The sequence below is a fragment of the Chelonia mydas genome, chromosome 19 (assembly GCF_015237465.2).
Source record: "Chelonia mydas isolate rCheMyd1 chromosome 19, rCheMyd1.pri.v2, whole genome shotgun sequence".
Taxonomy (NCBI): domain Eukaryota; kingdom Metazoa; phylum Chordata; order Testudines; family Cheloniidae; genus Chelonia; species Chelonia mydas.
This window is the reverse complement of record NC_051259.2, coordinates 10,674,202-10,695,362: the sequence shown is the minus strand read 5'-3', so window position 1 is coordinate 10,695,362 and position 21,161 is coordinate 10,674,202. Positions and strand designations below refer to the sequence as shown.

The 21,161-nt window shown below is 46.4% G+C and overlaps 1 protein-coding gene across 2 annotated transcripts in view; it reads left to right on the top strand.

Annotated features, from left to right (window-relative positions):
- The window catches only part of WASF2 (WASP family member 2), a 40,072-nt gene extending 23,348 nt beyond the window's left edge, over positions 1-16,724 (top strand). For both annotated transcript variants that reach the window (XM_037881516.2, XM_037881517.2), the window contains 7 exons: positions 1,439-1,573; positions 2,123-2,276; positions 4,330-4,447; positions 6,109-6,239; positions 8,310-8,465; positions 10,956-11,470; positions 12,018-16,724. In XM_037881516.2, the coding sequence (XP_037737444.1) occupies positions 1,439-1,573; positions 2,123-2,276; positions 4,330-4,447; positions 6,109-6,239; positions 8,310-8,465; positions 10,956-11,470; positions 12,018-12,172 (1,364 nt within the window). In that variant the 3' untranslated portion in view covers positions 12,173-16,724. The remainder of the gene's footprint in view (positions 1-1,438; positions 1,574-2,122; positions 2,277-4,329; positions 4,448-6,108; positions 6,240-8,309; positions 8,466-10,955; positions 11,471-12,017) is intronic.
- Positions 16,725-21,161: the final 4,437 nt, after the last annotated feature.

Here is a 21,161-nt window from a genome sequence, read left to right as displayed (position 1 = left end):
GGGCTAGGTTCTAGGACTCAGAGACACAGCACCCTTGTATAAAATGACTGCAGGGATAGGGGCTTGAGCTTAGTATTGCTTCAAAGTGCAGACTCTTTACTCATGTTCGTAGATGTCATGGAGACAGCTGCCCTTGAATGATAGCCTAACTTAGATGTTTTTTCCCCTCCTTCCCTCTGGAATCAGCTGTTGGAAATGCAATTTCCATTTTACCCATATGACTTGTGCTAAAAGCCAAGATTTCCCAAAAAAAGGACTCTAAGGTTACATCTTTATTTAGGCTCCTGACTGCTTGATGGGATTTTTCAAAAGTGCCCAGCACTTGACAGCCCCCACTGACTTCAAGGGGGGCTATTGGCTTATTAGAAGCTTAACTTCAGGTTTGTGTTTTTGACAGGCTTGGCCATAAATGTTTAGATAGGTAGGATTCTGCCCAAGACTGGGTAAGGGCAGGTTCTGGTGGAGGAATAGAGGCGACTGGTATGGTGAGACTGCTGCCTCTTATGGCCAATATTGTCTCATTGTTTCCTTGCTCTCCCCACCTGTCTGAATCCACTTAGCTTGCAAGTTCTTCGAGGCAGGACTATCATTTTTTGTTTGTACAATGCCCGGCACAATGATCCATGAGTGGAGGCTCATAGGTGCTACCGCAGTGCAAAGAATGAATAGTAACAACATTTGTCTTAGACTGCTCAGTGAACAGCCGAGGTTTTACAGAGGATTCATCACATTTAAGAAACTCCAGTGAAAGTAGTAGTGAAATACTCCAGTATTTATTTATATTTAGATAATCTTGAAAGCATCAGTCTTTCAGGTGCTGCTCTATCTGAAGGAACTCATGGGTCAGTATCCTTGTCTGTGAATGTGGCTATGGCTTTAGGGTCAAGACCTGAATATACCATATAGTTCTAGAATACAATTAACTCTAAAATAGGTACCAGTTACCCTTGAAGAGGCCTTACTGCAAGGCAGTGATTTATAATTTGGGAGCCTTTTGAAGTGCCATAGAGCTATGTTTGGTTGTTAATAAACAACATCATGTAACCCTAAAGAGACTGCAAGCCAATCAGATGCAGACTAATACAGCACGCTGTCAACTTGGGCTGGTGTCCACCCATGTTTATTACTTTATTCAAGACTTAAGTAGTATACTTCAATTGTATTTCATTGTTTAAAGATCCTTTAGAAAGGTGTTATTTAGCTGGAACGGTGCATCAGCTGCCCTCTGTGCTAATATCTTGGGTGGTATCAACACGGCCAAACTTGAAAATAACAAATCTCACTCTTGTAAAGGCTAGTAAATAGCTTGCTGATGCTAATGTGGAAGAAGCAGCAGGTTGGTTTGGGGCGGGGGGATCAGGAGAACTTAAGTATTAAGGGCTGGGGGTGGAAAGTATAATACAGCTCAAAGAGTAATACAGCCCTTTGAATATTCCAGGTAAATTTGCAGAGGACATTTTTGGAGAGCTGTTTACTCAGGCCAACACCTTTGCCTTTCGGGTGAGCTCTCTAGTCGAGAGGGTCGACCGCTTACAAGTCAAAGTCACTCAGCTGGATCCCAAAGAGGAAGAAGGTAATGGAGCGGAGCACAGCACTTGCAGACCAAGCGTGCTAAAGAGCCCCATCAAACCAGCAGAGCTCATGGCCTGGAAATGAGTTTGAAGCTGTGTGTGCTAGAGGCTCATACGTTTCCCTTTCCACTAACAGGAACTCTTTCCCTTACTGTCTTGAAAAACACTTTGCTAGTGACATGTGGAGTGGTTCCAAACAAGTCTGTTTCTGCTGGAGGTGATCACTAGCAAGTCTCCATGTCCATTGGCTGGCTATTCAGTAAATAGTGTGGCAGCATGATTTTCAGGCTGTGTTTACGCTGAAATTTGAAACCACCTTAGCACCTTTCTTGAGAGCCATATTGAAACAGTTTCAGATCTCAGTGTAGACAGGGTTGGAGTTTCTTTACTCTTCTCAAGAGTATTGTGGGGAAAAAGGAACCCAACCATAGAAAGTGCTGAGCATGCTGAGAACTGTAACTGAAATCAAATGTAGCTACTTGGCCTTCTGTATCAATCACTTGGGCGAACTGTCCTTCACTTTCTCTTTCCATTGCTTCCCTCCTTCCTAGTGTCCCTACAAGGCATTAATACAAGGAAGGCCTTCAAAAGCTCCACCACTCAGGACCAGAAGCTCTTTGACAGAGACTCTCTCCCGGTGCCCGTCCTTGAAACATACGGCATCTGCAATACTCCTCCACCTCTCAACATTCTCTCCCCTTACAGGTAATGCTGCAGCATCTCTTTAGCTCCTTTTTTCCCTTGTAGGGAACATCTTCTCCAGAGTTAGCTGAGAAAGGTGCTCACCCAAAGGCCAGGACCACAAGCCACTTACTCAAGAAGTACTAGTCCCTAAGGGAAATGGAGTAACCTAACTAGAGTGCCTCGGGCCTTCGCTGTTCTTTAGCTGGATTATTTGTAGGTTTGCTTCTGGGGTTGCACAAATAAAGGTAGCTGAAAAATTACATAGTTACGTTGTTGCTTTTGTGATGGTGCCTTAAGGAGACAAGTCTTGAATGGCACTGAGTAACATTGCTAGGTGTTTTGGATACGATGTATTTTCTCATACTTCTCTGTGTGATCTCGTGGTCACTTTCCAAGAGCCTTCTTGGAAACTACAGGACATAAATTTGCTTGTGGCATTGACCCAAATGGGTACAGCAGACTCCTTTAAATTTTGAGCATTATTTGGTCTATTCCTGGTGTCAGGTGACTGACTCAGCTTAGACCCTGGCTGTATAACCTGCATAAAGCCCTTCTCCTTAACGGTCTAGCCATGTTATGTCATCCTGTAGATCAGTGATATTCAAACTGAGGCTCGGGAGCTGCAATTGGCACTTCAGTTCGTTTCCTACGACTTCTTCCAGCATGTGATCTTGAAACACTGTGAGATTTAAATATTAACCAATCAGGAGGCTTTTACTATGTTGTTAACCAACTGTAGTTGATAAAATAATAATACTTGGTCAGTCCTTTTGCTGTGAGAATATTATATATAAAAACAGCTAAATATTTCCTTCTGTTGTTGTTTAAATGTGAATATATAGCACTATAGTAAGTGAAACTATGAATTCACACAACTCTGGCTCTTTTGGGTAGCTGCTGAACCACTGAGGTCTGAGTGTCTGCTGTAGATAGTCGTAGAGCAGGGGTTTTGGAGTATGAATATTTCTTTAGCCCACATCCGTATATGTCTTTTGAACAGGTGAAAAGTAATTACAGATAGCTGGAGGCAGCTGTCTTCTGTGAGATGCTACTGTACTGCAAAGTAGGAGGGTGGGCATGTGCATGCACACTCCTGACTTTCAAGGATGCTGCTGGTCCGATTTGGAGTTCCTGAACTGGAGAAGATTTTTCTGAAAAGACGGATGGGTGGGTGGGTGGGGAGGGAACTTGCCGAAAAGTCCCAGCACATAATTGTGTAATATGTCTTGGAGGAAGTAGCAGGAGCCCCGGTCTGGTGGGTGGGGGTGGGAAGGGTGGAGATTGTCGCTGAAAAGAACTCTGTTCAGCATTTGGAGGTGCATGCGCCCAAGCCTGTATCCATCGGCGTTACTGTGGAGCAGGCTATCTGGAAGAGACAGATGAGGAGAGGAAGGATGGGAAGGGGCATGTGTGGGGAGAGAGAAGCGGGGGGTGTTTGACAAGGGGGGGGTGGGGACAGACATCTGCTGCTGCCTCTGTAATCGTTAGAGTAGCTGCTCAGTGGAGTTCTTGCACCTTACTTAAGGTACAGAAATCAAAACTATGTATTCCCAAACCAGAGGAGAATGATAGTGCAAAGCCTTGCAGGACGATTAGTCAGAGTTCCCCCAAGCCATGGCTCATCAGGCTGATGCGGTTAAGGCACATAAGTGTCATAGCCAGTGGCACACAAGGGAGTGATTTGGCCAGCATCATATCTGGCTGCCCTAACCCAATGTATCAGGTACCCATTTTGCAGCTGGGTGAACTGGAGGTGGCCTTTGAGCGTGAGATCAAGTGAGACTCAAACCTGCAACCTTCAGGATTGTAGTCAAGCGCTTTTAACTATTCAGCCACGGCTGAGAAGCGGTGGTGGCTTCAAATTAGGTGAGGTGTGGTGGTGGTTTTAAATTAGCGGGTGGAGTGGGTGGCTCCTCAAAGGTAGAGAGACACCTATTTGAAGGGGACGGAGAAAGAGTACAAAATGTTTGGCCTCTTGTTTCAGATTGATAGAAATTGACACCTGGTGGGTGTCTGAAATCTTTGGGCATCAGACAAGCACCTGACTGGCTCCTTGTGTGTGTTTCTATTCCAGGGATGATGGCAAAGAGGCACTCAAGTTCTACACAGACCCTTCATACTTCTTTGATCTTTGGAAAGAGAAAATGCTACAGGACACCAAGGATATCATGAAAGAAAAGCGGAAGCACAGGGTGAGGGGATGGGGCATCGTTGCTGCATGCTAGCAAAGAAATAGTAGATAAGACAAGGCAGGAGGAAAAGCCAGAGACTCCTAGGAGACAGTTTCTCTTCAAAATCCAAGTTTTCACTTTCACTTGGGCTCTTTAGAGGGTATACGGTCAAGTTTAAAATTATACTTTTTAAAAAAAAATTCCTTGTTGCCTGTTACTATTATCCTTGCTTATTAAAGTGGAGAGATTTTAAAAATCTGTTCTTCTGAGTTTCACACAGTTTGGATGGTGATGCTCGTTCATTTTGTAGCTTTGTACCATCTGTTTCCTGGCGTTCGATGCGTTAGCACAGTAAATGCTGTCTTTTGGGTGACAAGGACAAACGTAGAACCTCTTCAGTACTCTTGCAGTATCTTGCAGGCATCTCTGCTCAGTATTAAAGCACCCTATTATTACCTTTGGTATGCTTTGATGTAACCGGAATATCATCACCAGTCCCTTTGAAGGAAACGGGTGTGCCCGTTCTGGCAGCAGTGAAGAGATTAAGTTTAAAAATCCAGTTACACTTTAACATATGGAAGGGTTTAAGCCACGTAAAACTACAAAAAACTCACCACCACACTGGCCCATTGCTGCACTTGAGTGTCCTTTTGACATTAGTGGATTACAAGGTAAATTGCATTATAAAAGGATTCATTTACTATACCTCCAAGGCTTAGTTTGGGGAAATCTGACTTACAATGTAAGTGATTGGAACATCAAATCTCAAAGTAGTTCATGACCTTGCAGTCAGAGTATAAGCGAGAGTTTTGGCATAGTGGAATCCTTGGAATGGGGTTGGTTTTAGCCCAGTTCGTTGTGGGCAGGTGTCCGCCTAACAAAAACCCTACTTCCAAGTTGCTATTAACTGGCTTCCTTTTGGAAGCCTCAGCGCAAAGACCAAAGACGCACTAGAGGCTTGTCCACATTGTAAGACGCTGTGCAGCAAGCCAGGGTGTGACACTTGCTGTGCAGTAACATCCCGTGTTGATATTGTGGCACTCTGGGACTTTCATTGTGCTGTAGCCGTTTCCACATGGGGCATTACTACATGGCAAGCAGGTGCATTATAGATGCACACCTTGGCTTGGTGCCCAGTAATTTACCGTTTAGGCAAGCCCTAGGTTCGGGAAAGTGATCTGCCCTTTCACTCCAGAAACCATCTTTCCTGGTCAGAATTGAGGCACACTGGTTGGAGCACAGGGGGGAGTTCATGCTTATGTTGCCACCCGTGCAGTAGCTGTTCTGTCGGTAGAGGCCTTTCATATCGCAGTCTGAGGGCTTGTCTAGATGAACAGTTAGTGCGCAACAAGATAGGGTGTAAATCTACCTCACTAACCTGCCGTGCACTGATCGTTCACATGGGCATATAGAGCCCAGCTGGCTAGTTCAAGGTAGATTGACCTCCCCCCTCCCCATCTTGCCACAAATTAACTGTTCATATAGGCAAATCTTGATCCTTCCACCAGTACTAAATTCACGCTACTGCAGTCTCAAAGAATCCCAAGATTTTTGTAATCTCTTAAAATGTTAGTTGGCTCTATCTCTCCTCCTCCCCTCCCAGTGAGATGGAATAAGGACAGACTAAATCCAAACACGTTTTCAGTTTTAATGGGTCTTTTTCTTTTCTTTTCTTTCTTTAGAAAGAGAAGAAGGACAATCCCAACCGAGGGAATGTGAATCCGCGGAAAATCAAAACCCGAAAAGAGGAGTGGGAGAAATTGAAAATGGGACAGGAGTTTGTTGAGTCAAAAGACAGACAAGGACCTGCTGGGTAAGTGAATCTGGCTATTTATGCAGCCCTCCGTGAAGGGGAAGCTGTCTGGCATTGTTGATGGTAATGCAATTCTCCCTGCTCTGCAGTTTCTCCAGATCTGCTGTGCAGTGTGGATCGATATCCCTGCTAATCAGATTCTCTAAAGGAAATCTGTCTGTTGGTTTAAAACTTGTGAAATAAATCAAGAAGCTAAACAGTTTAAACAAGGTGGCGTGAGTGGTCTTCAGAAGCAAATCTACTTCTGCTCTCGGCTCCCCTATCCCACAGATGCAGAAATGTCATGGACTTAGTTCCTTTAGCCCATCATCACTCATCCCTTTATAGCTGGGTCACCAGTTTTGTCTGGCCCAGAACAGAATTAGCAAGGGCCAGAAGCCATGCATTTGAGCATGGGGATGTCGTATGGAAGGAGGAGTGCAGACTCTGTGGCATACTTCCAAACCTACAGAAGCTCTTCTGAGAGTGCTTCATAGGCATCAGGCCTTTCTGGGGTTCAGGGAGGGTTGGCTGCTATCTGCAGAGAGGGGTGTTCCCCACCATGAGAAATCAGCAGGAAAGGTGATGCTGACCCTTCTCTCCCAAGTTCTCACAGCAGCACTCAAGGCATTAAAGGGACATAATTTTAGTAGCCTTTGTCTCCTTGTAGTTATGGGCTGAATTAATATAGGAGCCTCTTGTGGTGAGGAAAGCCAGTGAGTAGGGCAGGCAGACGTTCCCAAAACTGCTTTGTGTCTGTTTCTTTTCACTCTTAACCTTTGGTGGTGGGGCACCGTTTCTTTTACTGCTTTTTCATAAGCCCCGCGTCCTGTTTCAAAATTTAGGACTTTTCTCCTCCCATCCAACTTTTTTCAGCTACAGATCTCTCTTCAGTGCCTCCTATTCAGGATTTAATTTAACTTCTGACACCAGTCTGGCGGGAAGCAAACTGAATTCCCAAAATGCACTTCCCAGTATGCTCTTTTCTTGCCATTTGTGGCTCTTTTCACTTAAGAAAATCTTATTTTTAATCACACATTTTATATTTAAAAATAAAACCTGCTTTTCTTTTAATAGCCGAGTCAGTTGACTTGAGACTGACTTTTCCTTGCTTTCACTATTTCCCACTACAAATTCTCCCATGCATTTTAGTTCGCTGTAGGTTCTGATATGAGGCTTGAAGAGTGTTTGTTTTTGTTTCAGTGATCTTACTCTACTGTCAAACTTGGGGGTGGCCCAAACAAAACACTGCATGTTTCAGCTTTGGATACTTTGAAATTTGCTTATGACTGCATCCACAATGTGCTAAGTGCTTTGCCAGCCTGCAGGAGGTGATAGCCTTTGCCCTAATGAGCACATGGTTACATTAGGACTTTTATGCTGCCATGGAGAGTGTGCGATGTAAATGAGACCTGACAAGTCCGGTTTTTGCCCATAATCCAGCTTTAAGAGCAAGCTTTTACCAACCCTAAAACTAATAGAAATATTTGTTTTGTTTTAAAATAACACAAATATTCTCTTGCAGTGTTGGCAACCCACACACTGAATTACTGTGCTGATGCGTAAAAACCTGAAAATAAACTTGTCTGGATACTAACAATAAACAAAAGTGAGAATAACTAGTCGACTTCCAGTGTCCAGACTGAGACACCCGGAGAATAAACAGCCATAATGAGTGAAAGTGAATTTTAAATGTCTAAAAATCTGAACAATTTCCAGTAATCTAAAATGCTTCAGGAAACGTAGATCAGGAAATGACTTATGTACAGATACATGATTTGGAGCCACATGGTGTCCCTTTTGAATAAATTATTTGTATTACAGTAGCGTAGAGAGGTGCAGATTGTGACTAGGGGTCCATTGTGCTGGGCTTTTAACAGAGCATGAGACATTCCTGATAGAAGAGCTTTCAGTCTGAAGTTTGGAGTGAGGCACTTGAGCATGGCTCCAATAACTAGGCTACTTGTGGTGGAGCAGCCTGCATGGCTATATTCCTGGTTTTGTTTCCCTGACGCACCGTGCTGGAAGTACTCCTTTTGGAGGCGAGGAGGAAATTGGGTATCACTGTTCCATTGCTATCTTTAATTTTAGATATCCCCCTAATGTGGTGTATCAGAATGGCAGCATTGGCTCAGATGAGAGCATGGAAATGAGCTACTATCCACCACCACCGCAGTCTGATTCTGTCTCACCACCATCTCCATCCTACCCAGAGGACAGCCTGCCTCCACCACCCTTGGATTTTAGGTAAACCTCCGAGACCTGTTCGGCCACAGAGAAATAGTAGGTGGGGCAAAGTGATATGTTAGTGGGTTTCACTAGACCAGCTAACTAAGTACTGTATTGAGACCCGAGTGAACCTGCCTGTCAGTAAAGTGTACAAAGAGTATGACGACCCCTCCTTAATGTTTAGTTTCGGTTAACATAAGTAAGAGTCCTAGTGAGAGAACACCCGTCAGCGTAGAGTCATAGAGTTTAAGGCTGGAAGGGACCACCAGATCATCTAGTCTTACCTTGTGTAAAACACAGGCCACCAACACCCTCCAGCACCCACACACTAAACCCAATAACCAAAATTAAATCCAAGTATTACAGCCCACAGGAGATTACGCTCCTATGTGCCACAGGCAGAAATAGGAAGGACCAAGACACATCAGTGCCCAAGGACTCTCCCAACGGCAGGGAATTGATTAAGTGAGATACACACATGCTGCCAGGATCATTGGGTATATGTGTGGGGGTCGCTACAGAGGAAGGCAAAAACCCCCATGGTCACTGCCAGTCTGACCTGAGGAAAAATTCCTCCCCAGTCTGACATATGGTGATCAGTTAGACCCTAAGCATGTGAGTAAGAACCAGCCAGCCAAGCACCTTAGAGCGAGAATGCTCACTGCCACCTCAGAACCCTGGCCCTTCCTGTCCAACATCCCATCTCTAGCCATGGCTGTACCTGATGCTTCAGAGGAAGGAGATTAAAAAACACCCCAGAACATGTTTTGAAAGGGGAGGGGAATCTGTTCCTGACCACTGCAGGTGACTGGCTGAAACCCGAACTATGAGCTTGTAGGAACATAAGACATAAACTAGAAGTGAGCTCCAGGGCTATTGAACCCTGTCTCCTACTATCACAAGCAACCCCATCATACAATCACACTCTTAAATTTGTCCAGCTCTCTCTTCAAATTAATTAAGTTAAAGCCCCAAACTTCCCATAATACCCTAACAGGAGAGCATTAGCCCACTTTTCTTACTCTGTGAATTCTCCATATGTATGAAGCACCCATCCTCGTAGAATCAGGGTTCCATTAGACAATCTCGGCCCAGTTTTGGGTGCCCAGTTGATCTGTCTCCCTCTTCAAATACAAATGCTTGAGAGCATGTGGTCCTGCATCCTGCAACAGCACTCTGCACAGAAACAGTCCCTGTTACTGGGTTCCTACACTGTCACCACTTTCCCCTCTGATCTTTGCAAGTGCAGGGTGTAGGTGCTCTGAGACCTCATAGTTCGAGTTCTTGGGGCCCTAGTGTCTCCTGCAAGATCTAGAGCATCCTCATTGCCCCGAGACATCAATGTTCTCCAGGATCAGGTCCATGGCACACCAATTCCAGAATGGCCTGATATTGGCTCAGTTATAGGGGTCAAAACTAGAGTATCTTTTAACTAGTAGGAACCAGAAAAGTGTGGCAAGAGTAAATACATAGAGGGAATAGGTGACTGACAAATGCTATAGTACTAGCTCGACTAAAACGTATCAAAAGGCAACATAGCTTGTGAGTTTGAGTTGCAAATACAATCTGTCGCAGCCTGAGACAGGCACTCCGTCCTGCGGCAGCTCTCTAGGTGAGAGTGGAGATGGGTGCTTCTGATAAAACTTGTCCTGGTTTAGGCAATTACTTAAAGCCACGGCTGCCCCCTGAATCTCTTATTTGAGAAAAAGGGTGGAGGTAAATCGACCCTTCATTATAAAACGACCAATAGTCTCCATGGCGTATCAGAGGAGCACCATAGGCTGCGTGTTAATTTGCCAGGTTTTGAGGCGAAAGCATTCTGTTTGCTAGCATTCAGTATAAGCTTCCTTTTACCAATATGTAAGCTGGTAACATAGCACTTTCTGGGCACTAATGTTTCCTGCGAACGGAAAGTTGTATTCAGTCATTTATGAATCCATATTTCCCTTCAGTGTGTATTGGATCCCATTACCGTTTTTTCCTTAGACCCTTGACAAGAGGTGACAAATCATCACCAGTGCTCCAGTAAAGAATCAGTGAATGTGTTAATAGCATATGAACTTGCATAGCGTAGAAAACAAGAACTAAAGGTTACCTCGATAGACATCCCTGCTTAGCGGCTGAATGGATACAGAATGACTGGCATTGCTCTAGAAGATTCTGAGCTGAGAGGGCAGTCTGGCCTCTGGCAGAGAGAGATTTGGTGTTTGGCTCGTACAGTGTACTGTTACTGTGCGGGCTGATGGGACATCTGATAGTGTTTCTCTCAGCCGCAGTGTCAGCTGTCAATTCTGTTCTCCTAGCCAAGAGTAATGCAGCAGGATAGGCAGCACCAGGGCCCTGGAGAACTTCAGTAAAAGCTGGGAGTTGGAGGTGAAAGCTGGACAAAATCCTCTCTGATTACATAAACTCAGTTTTGGGGCAATCTAATCTGAGTTCAAAGCTAATGGTACTCTCTCTCTCTTTCTCTGCCCCCACCCCCAATATTACTCTTTCCTCCTGCAACAGCTACCCAGTAGACAACCAAAGAGGTTCTGGTTCTGGAGGACAAAAAAGATCCAGCCTGGTCAGTCCAAGCCATCCTCCACCAGCTCCTCCAATTGGATCCCCTCCTGGTGCCAGGCCAGGCTTCGCTCCACCTCCTGCTCCTCCCCCACCACCACCAATGTCAGGAGTTTCCCCACCACCTCCTCCTGTAGGATTTCCAAATTCAGGGATACCGTCGCCACCATCTCCATCCTCCTTCCCTCCTCATCCCGATTTTTCTGCCCCTCCCCCTCCGCCACCACCTCCAGCAGCAGAATACTTTGCTGTGCCTCCACCACCGTCACCTCAGCCAGCAGATGGTGCTCCTCCCCCTCCTCCACCTCCTCCCCCTCCTGGTCCCCCACCTCTGTCTTCCAGCGGCATGGATGGTGCACCAGCTCCACTTCTGTCTCCAGACTCCTCGGCCTCCAAGCCAAAATCTTCCTTGCCTCCTGTGACTGATGCCAGAAGTGACTTGCTTTCAGCGATCCGTCAAGGTAAGCCCTGGCTGTGATTTTTACATATCCTCTTTCCCATAAGCCTTGCTGTTCTCTCTTCTGAGGGAGATTCCAGGGCATGGAAGCACGGGAGCCATCCCATGGGCAGCACTGCTGCTGGCTTGCTCCTGGTGACACATACCTCCTGTAGATGATCTAACCCAAAGAGAATCTCAACTCCCCTTTTCACCCCGATGAGGGTGCCCTCTAGTTTTAAACCTTTGCAGATTGCCCCGTAAGAATCAATGCAGCTCCCAAGTTGAAGTCAAACTGCCTTTAGAGAAGCAACACATAGCGCTTGCGAGGAGTATGGGAAGCCAGCTCCTCTGGCTTCCTCCAGTCGCCCTTGCTCCAAACCTATCCAGGCTGGTCAGTGGTTTGACCTGTGTGCCCCCTTCTGTGCCAGGCTGGCCCAGCGCACTCCAGGCATTGATCAGGCCCTGCCCAGGGATATTCAGAGCACAGCACTGGAGCAACAGTTCTCTGTAGACCCCATGAAATATCCCGCCGTCGAGTGACCGCCTCTCTGCCTTCTTCCCCTTGCCAGGCTTCCAGCTCCGCAAAGTGGAGGAACAGCGGGAACAGGAGAAGCGGGACGTTGGGGGCAATGACGTGGCAACGATCCTCTCTCGCCGCATCGCTGTGGAATACAGCGACTCCGAGGATGATTCTTCGGAGTTTGGTGACGAGTGGTCTGATTAACCATGGTCCTGCTCCCCATGCTCCTCCTCACTGGCCTGACCCCTTTCTTAAAGAGCCAAGTACTTCCTAGGTTGCCAAAGCCTTTTAGCTTTTCCTGTCTCCTCCAGTAACCGAAGATGTACTAAGGGGTTTCAACAAATCCCCTTTGGCATGACTTGCACTCACCTTTCCAAAAGGTCCCCCACAAGATGCTGGGGGTTGCAGTGTTGTTTTCCAGCAGGAGGGGGAGTGGTGCTTGTTCATTAAAGGAAATGTAGACCACCAGATTTGCAATGCCACAGAACAAAACATGGTTAAAGAGCCTTTGGGATGGTTTGGTTTTTTTTTTAAAAATAAAGATCCGTGACCCTATTGCAGCCAAAGGGCTCTTCAGGAGGGCATTTTCAGCCAGTTTTCTCATTGCAGCAGCATCTAGGATATAGTGGACCTAACTCTCTCGTCCTCTCAGGTTAATATTGGGAGTAGTGCTAGAAAATGAGCTTAAAATGTCTCCTCTTCCAGGCTGCACCCCATTATTAATAACCCTTGGAACAATCTTTTTTTTTTTTTTTTTTTTTTTTTGGGTGATGGAAGCATCATTTTTCTAGCATTTCAAAACGAACCTGCCTAAAAGCTCTCTCAAGCTGTGGGGTTGCAGGGTGCACTACATGGAAACCTGGGGGTTAGGTTTTCTTTAAAAGCTGCCTCTACCCCCTCCAATAGCCTGGTTTGAGCCTCCACAGCTGCTGAAGGAGGCTGAACTAAGAGACGCAGCCTTAGGAAAACGCTAACCTGGCTGCCCACTCTGGGTGTGCAGGGGCATTACCAAGTCAGAAAGTTTCCCTGCTGCCTCTGGTGTGCTGTGGAAACTAAGCAGTGACAGCTAGGGCTTGCTAGGTTCTGCTGTGCTGGGAAGGTTTTCATCTGTTACCTAGTGAGCTCTGCAGTGTGTCTAGAGCAGGAGATGTAACCAGTGGTATTGGGTGGGGAGAAAGGGAGCTCTGAGCACCAAATAGGCTTCAGGCCCATTTGGTGTTCAGTGTGTCTACAATTAACTTACCAGCCAGGGCAAGGAGGCGACGCATCAGTGTCTCATTTGGCCTATTCAGGGCAGCACTTTGGTCAGTTTGAGTACAGGTGCTTTTCATTGAGGCCGATGGCGCACTTTATGCGGGGAATTGAGCAGCAGAAAATGCCAGTATTTAGCCTATGCTGCTGTCTCCTACCCTGGTGGGGAGGGTTACATGTGGCGGGGTGTCTCTGTGGGCTGAGTCAGCCATCAGTAACATTATATCTAGCCCATCTTAGTGGTTTTCCACTACTTCGCATCCACAGTCCAGTAGTTAATGCAACCTTTTCTGAGAATTATCTCCTTTACCAGATAAACTTACAAATTCCTGATCTGCTCCCAGGAGATGCATTACAGGCAGGGGTGGAAATGAGGATTTTATATTAGCTGACTTAGGTTTTATTGTTTTTATTACATTTTTAAGTTGAGTGCAAGCACCTCCAACAGGATAGATACAAAAACCTCTGTGTAGCAGGTGCTTGTTTAATATCTTATTTGGGCATGACTGTCCAAGTCTCAGTCAGTGTGACATAAAAGAGCAGTTCCTAAGTTTTTCACAGAGATCCCAGCCCATGTGATTCATGGATCCAACTATGGGGAGAGAGACCATGCAGATGGCCAACTCTCCATTCTCTGCTCTGCCTTTACTTTTCTGAAGTATTTTGCCAACATGTGCCTCTCCTTCCCTTCCCTCTATGACTTGCCTTATTACTGCTTTTGTATATCAAAACAAAGATGTCACTAATACATGGGACACAAGATACAGCCAGAGGTTGCCATATTGCCAGGAAAAAAAAACCCTCTTGGGTTTTTGCTTTTAGTGTTTTAAATTCTCGCTTTTCTGGATTGTTGCTATTTTCTTGAATATCTTTCCCTTTTTTAATGTTTGAAAGAGAGAATAAATGAAGTGGCCTAGATCTTAGGTTTCTCTAGAGGCTAGGGGACCACGTTTTTTGGTGCAGCTGTTGTCAAGTTCCAGTTTGACTGGAAAGCACCAGTGAGGTTAATTTATTAAATCTCTGCACTGCTATATTTTGGCAGCAAGCCAAGTGGGTAAGGTAGAATCCTGAGAGCGTAGGACTGGTCTTCATTATGGGGAGATTGATGCAGCAGGGCTTGATTTAGCTGGTCTAGTGAAGACCATAAAGACGCTAAATAGATGGCACAGCACTCTTCATTTGACCCTAGTATTCCAGGTTTCCGAGAAGGGTAAGGGAAGTTGACTGGAGAGCATCTCCTGTCGCCGCAGCACAGTGAAGACACCAGGGTAAATTGACCTCTAAGTTACGTCGACCTAAGCTTCGTTATTCACGTAGCTGGATTAGCGTAATTTAGTTTGATTTACCCCCATAGTGAAGACGAGCTCATAGGCAGTGAAACTTACACTACTTTCTGATGGGACAAGAATATGAGAGCAATGTTAGTTCCAATCCTCCAGCGCCAATAAGCCATAATGCACTCCAGGGCACTGGAAATTCCAAACTTGGGTTCTTTTAAAATTGCTTTGGCTCCACCTGGCCCCATTTCATGAAGGGGAAGCTAATATTCCTTTCATTGAAGCTCTGAAAGGTGTGATATCCCGTGTGACCTTAAATGGACAATCCATCTGTGTGCAAGCCACCAGCTGGATTGTGGAGAAAGAGGGGTGGTGCCAGATGGTTCTGGACCATTCTCCTGGCTCTGTCCAGTGTTGTTCTAAACATCTATGCAATAAAGCCTACCCCTTTGTGCTGGGTGGCCATAAAGAAGCAATGCCCACTTAGGCTGATCAGAGATCCCATCAATAGAAGGAACAATGTTTTCTTTATTCAGGTCTAGTTTAAAAACAATTGTGCTTTTAAAGTCATTGGGGTCCTTAGGAGTGGATCTGAAACATGGGTCCTCAACCTGGGGGGAATAGTGGGAGGGGAAGAAAATAGGTGCCAAGAACAACCTCTCTGCAAGATGGTTGTACCCAAATGGCTCTAACTGTAGGGCTGCTGACCTATTCATGCAAGGGGCATGTGCTTGGCTAAACAGCCTCCTGGTCACTTTGTTGGTTTCGCGTGTTTTTAACTTATTTCATATGACCATAGAGATAGGTACATTCCAAACAGCACAGTGGAGGGAGCTGTCAGTGTTTCACAAATCTGGGGATGAGAATTTTAATAGGTGTCCAGGCACGCCTTTGTATTTCTGTCCAGTCTAACCCAGGTTGCAGGTCATGCAAATCCAGTGCAGCCATTTAGCCAGTGCTTGTATTGGGAGTCATTTGCCATTGGATCTGCTGACATGCGCTGTCACTTCACAGAGCATGTTTGGACAGGTCGGGTTTTCTTTCCTTTCTGATCCTGGTTAAGTGTTCTCTCTCTCTTCTCAGCTGTAGTGCCTGGCAGCTTCTCTCAGCCTTCTCTCCTCTTCCCCCACACACTTGCACATAGGGTATGCCTACTCCAGGTTTCCAGGGCTCAGCCTGGAGGCTCATCTTCAGTCAGTGACCTTCATTGGTTCTCCTCTCCTTATCAGTCACAGTGCACCAGACCAGAGCCAGGGAAGGGGCTCTTGGAAGTCCCAAATGGCCAAGAAACTGTGTGAAGTATAACTTCATGAGAGAGAATTGCAGTCCATGGACTTCTTAAATATGTCTGCTTTAAAAGTACCTGTCCTGGATGGGCCAAGCCTGTCTCATAGCTGCCCTGGGTCAGGTTTTCTGTCTCTCTTGTTGATTTACAAAGCCTTGAAGTGGGATGTGGATCAGATTTTATTACTGTATTAACGTTATTCCTTTTGATTCATTTTAGAAACTAACCCATTTTTTTTCTTGTTTAGAATGATGTATAACTAGAAGAGCCATGATGCTTCTGAAGTGCCTTATTTCCTATATGATATAAATATATTTATAAGAGTAATTATTCCATTTGTAACTTGGGGGTCTACTCTGTGCAAAAGTTGTGTTGGTGGGGAAGAGATGCGCCATGTCTTATAAGGAGCCAAATGAGTCTTATGGTGTCAAAAGAAAAGGGGTGTGGGAAAGGATTCTCTGGGTTGTGAGCAATGGGGTTTACTCCCTTTCAGACCAAAGGAACGCAGAGAAGTATCAAAAACTAAATCCTGTTAAAGTCTCTCCAGCAAAACACTGTACGTCTTTGGCATCGAGGTTAACAACTTGTTTTACCCCACAGAGGAAACATTGACAGCCGGATTCTGGTTTGTTATGCCAGTGTAAATCAGGATTAATACCACTGGCTTCAGTGGAGTAGTTCTGCCTTTCCATGTATGTATCTGAATTCAGAATCTGGCCTTCTCTGTTTTTCCTAGTAGTGCCTGTTTTCTATTTTCCTCTGTCAGGTGCTGTTTAGCCAAGCTTTCATACTGCTTTTTTATAGTCTGCTTGGTCTCTTCTCCCCGCCCCCCCCCCCCCCGAAGATCCTATTTGCAATTTTTGTAATGTACATGTAAAAATCTTCTTTTTTTAAAAATGTAAACTTTAAAAAAAATCTTGATAAAACCTTTCTATCCAATCAACACCTGTGTTCATGTCACTTTGGAGTCCGGGGCTAACAGGTTGGGAATGATGCCTCTGGGTGATAGAGGGCAAAGATCCGACCCTTCCATTATGGCCTTGAGGATGGCGGTCCCATGAGAGATTGGGTTTTGAGACGCTCTTATTATGACTGTTTGAGAGGACTTGAGAGTTACCAACAGACAGGCAAAACCAAACTGAGACTACAATTGCCACCAATACCCAGCTGCCGAGACTTGTTTATCTTGACCTAGAAGTTCCCCAGCCTAGGAGTAGAACAGGAGTATCAGAACAGGATTATGGGTGATGCCATGTTAACGCCTCGTGTCTGTATAGCCAAAGTGTCCTGCGATGTATCCCTTTAAGGCCATTGTGATGCAGGAGCCCAGCAGTGCTGGAGCTCTGAGTCTGGAGCCAACTGTGAGAGCTGTGTTAATAAGAGCATTAAATCTGTCTCTGGGTTTACCATCCCAAGAGTCTACAGATCCCAGAGCCCTTTGCAAACACTATATGTGCAGAAATCTCTTCTTCCACCACTGAAATGCAGCTGCTTCTGGGGTGGAAAAGTGCCATCTCTGCAGCGAACTAGTGCTTGCCATGCTGCATAAGTGTTAGGAAGGGAAATGGCATCTAGGGAGTGAGGCAAACCTCTGCACAGACAGAAGAATCTGTGGCATTTCTCACAAGAGCAGAATTACACAGGGTTTGCTTTATTTTAAAAGCTGCTGAAAAGGCCCACTTACAATAAACGGCGTAATGCACAAATCAACTAGCATGGGTGGAGGACTTGCAGCCTAGCCCCATTGTGCTTGTGATGCTCTCTCATGGCCTGTCTTGCAAACGACTTGCTGAGTAAACCTATTGCACGAATATGTTTATTTCAGGTTGCGTGGGAGCAAAGAAAGCCTTTGTCTCAAACTCTGTCCCACTTCTACCACAAACTTCAGGCCTGAATTGCTAGTATGTAGATTTCCTATCGACTTCTGTGTTCACAAGCACATGTTGCAGCATTGTGCCTTTTCACGCTTTGCGGCTGATACAGTCCCCGCTGCAAACCCTTGTTAGACTAATTTGTGGGTTATTCCTGCCAGCTCCAGAATGAGCTTCCAGCACAGCTACTGCAGAGCTACTTGTGAGATACTCGAAGGGTTGGGAGAAAGAAGGAAGGGTTGTTTACGATTGGCCCCTACATCCCAAGCCTGCTAGGCACCTTAGGAATTCACTGGCTATCGGAAAAGCCCATCTTGGACATAAAAGGTGCAGTCTTAGCTATGCCAGCTTGTCCTAGAACTGGAATCTCAGTGTGCCTCTGGTTTGTCATTAGCAGCCAAGGCCAGAGTAATGTGGTGCTCCTGTTTTCAAGGGGAGAACCAGATATACGAAAATTTCATCTTCTTGCAGTTACTAATCCCTTCCGAGTTAGCTTTTCATTTTCTAAAGGCTGCTGACCTGCAAACTCTCTGATAGCAGCAGTCTCCCCGATCAGTCCCCAAAAATGTGCACAACGCCGATCAGTGGAAAGCTCTTAATACCAGATTCTCCTCCCTATGGATCCCATCATCTACTGTCCTTGTAGTTGCTGTACACGTTACCTGGAGGGCTGTGTCGTCCTGAACTGGGACAGCCTGGCTGCAAGGATAGGAGTCTTGCAAGCTGGATTAGACCTTGTGTATGTGAGAGGAGACGGGATGATTTGCCATGTGTGGAGTGGGCAGTTCTGGGCAGCTGGCTCATCAGTCTAGGGCTAGTCCTGGTTGCATCATGCAGTGCTACAGCAGAGCCCACACAGACGTGATTGAAATCGGAAGGAAGTGCACCTGCCTTCCAGGAAAACTGCCACGATTTCTTGTATTTTTGCCAAGCAGTGCAATCAAAATGATCTCTCATCAGTTATGCGCGCCCCCCTCCTCCCCCCAATGCTGCGGGTTCAGTTCAGCCTCCCTGCAACCAGTACCCGAGCAGTAAAGGACATAGCGACAAGGTTAATTGTGCACTGGTGCTTTGCATTTCAAAGTTCTCCTTTCCATTAGCCGTGACTTCCTGAGCAAGAACTGCTCGCTGAGGCAGTTGTGAGGGTCTCTTGGGTCTGCCTGTGCCTTGCAACTCTGGCCCTGTCCAAAGCATTTGATGTGTGTACGTCTCTCTTTCCATGGAGTTCAGTGCTAAAGCGCAGCTGGCTGGGATGCTGCTTCACAAGAACCCAGGTCTCCAAAGACCCATTTAATTTTCTCCTTCAAGGTGGTGTTAGCAGCACCAAGAAGATGCTGCCGGCTGCCTTGGACAAGTGGGATGTCGGTCCCTTCCACTGCTGACGTCATGTTCTTTCCCTTAATTCCCCCTCTGGGACCAAGGCGAGAGCAGGCCCTGCCAGCTTCGATCAGTGTTAACAGCCTGCTCTCCCCATGTGTGGCAGAGCAGAATGCTGCCAATGTCACCCCCTTTCCAAGGCCAGATTCATTATTTAAGCATCCAAGGGCGGTGGGAGAGAAGTGGAGGGAAGGATTATCTTCTTCTGCATGTGTAGTCCCTCCAAAGCACCCATTTCCTTCTCCCTGCGATCTGGGTGTGCCAGGAATGCGGGATCAGCCCTTAGCAATGGCTGGCTTCTTTTTGCTGTTGCCTATGCAGGCGGGTGGGGAAAGGAAATAAGCTCCTGAGCCGTGTATGGCTTTATCTGTAACTCTTCCATCTGCTCGCAGCGGTGCACAAAGAACTACAGGGTGCCTGAGGAATTAGGTATTTGGAGCTAGCGCTTCTGCAGTCTGGCAGCACAGCAGCTCAGATGCTTTAACAAAGGCCAACTCCTGCATGGGGCGGGCTTAAGGCAGCAGTTGTCAAGCTCGTTTTGTGGAGAGGGCCAAGTCACACTTTTAATTGCAGACTGTGCTGAATTTGCATGGCCCTGGCCCAAATGCACAACCCTATAACCACAGCAGAACTCCCACTGCAACCGAGAGGAGGTTGGTATTGAGCTGGAGTGTAGAACGTGACCCACGGTTGGTACTGGAGAGCTGTTCTTTCAGCAGTGCTGATGTTGGCTTCAGTGGGGAGCTGTGGGTTCTCTGCACCTCTGAAGCTGGGCCCCAGACTTGTAGTTAGCATCTCATTCAGCATCACCGCACCCCCCCCCCCCAAAAAAGGCAATCTCTGTTAAAGGACCACACCACTGTGTCTGCCCTTTGTTTGTCTAGCTGTGTGGGTGCAGTCACCTGAGCTGTGGGCACAATTGTGGTAAGTGTTCAAGTGGAGTGCATAATTGTAACCTATGTTTGAAAATCCGGTGTGCTTAAAGCACTATCATTAGGCTTGAGAGTCAACATCCCATTGAGATGAATAGAAGTATTTCACATTCCTGAGCTACCGGTTCTGGCTGAAGGCTCCTAACGATGAGTGCGAACTTGCTTTGTGTCAGTTTAAGCTTTGTTTGCATGTGGAAGGCTTTCTTCACAACACTTATAACCTGCAGCAACAGTGTCACTCAAACCATCCTGCTGATCCCACTCCCTTCAGGTGTCGGTAATATGCTGGCAGCCGGGGGACTCCTTTTGATCATCTCCTGCACACCCAGCTTTGCCTTCTTAGGAAGCAAGGCTCAGCAGATCATGCCTAGTCTTTCAGCTCTAGGTTGCTTATTCAGATCTAACTCAGACTAGTAATGAAAGCTCTTCAAGTGTCCTATGTGAAATGAGCTTCTACTGGGTCAGTTTGTCTCAAACAAGCAGCGCCATCGGCAGCCGTGGAAGAGCCAAGGATTGAATGGGGACATGGAGAATGCCCATTGCTCTTGGCCACAAAAGCTGCCCCTCCAGGAGAGGGTAGAGGTACATTGATTTGGCCGGCCAGTATGGCTGGCACTCAGGCACCCTTCACCAGAGTTTAGGGCACTTGGGGTGGAGATAATTAAATACAGGGAAGGGGGGAGGGTTTGGGTGCATGTGTGGACACACAACTCACTTCCTCATCGTCCATATTGCACTGTTTGATTGGAGCGCCCCTTCTCCATGCCTGTTCCATGTCAGCAGCAGCTCAGCTCCTGGGCACAGCAAAACCCAGCTTCAGGAGCGTCTGGGCGCCGCCTGCTTTACTGGATGGTTGGGAGCAATGAATGAATCTGCAGCAGACAGGACAGAGAGGTGTAAGCCTGGCTGACAACCTCCTCCATAAAGAAGCAGCATGGAAAACCCTTTGCCCATTTTCCTGCACTCAGCTTTGAGATGGTGAGGCTAGTCATTGGGTTGCTAGGGGAAGGTTCTCGCTGAGAAAAGAATAGCCATCATTTCTCCATGGTTACTTTCAAATGATGTAATCTGCAGCCCTCTCCCTGGTGTTTGCTCCCTAGAAACACAGTGAGAGGAGAGCAGTAAATTTTAGCCCCTGTACCTATGGGTGCGTCTACACTGCAGAGAAAGTAGCTCTGGTTGCAGTTTGAGTTCAAGCCT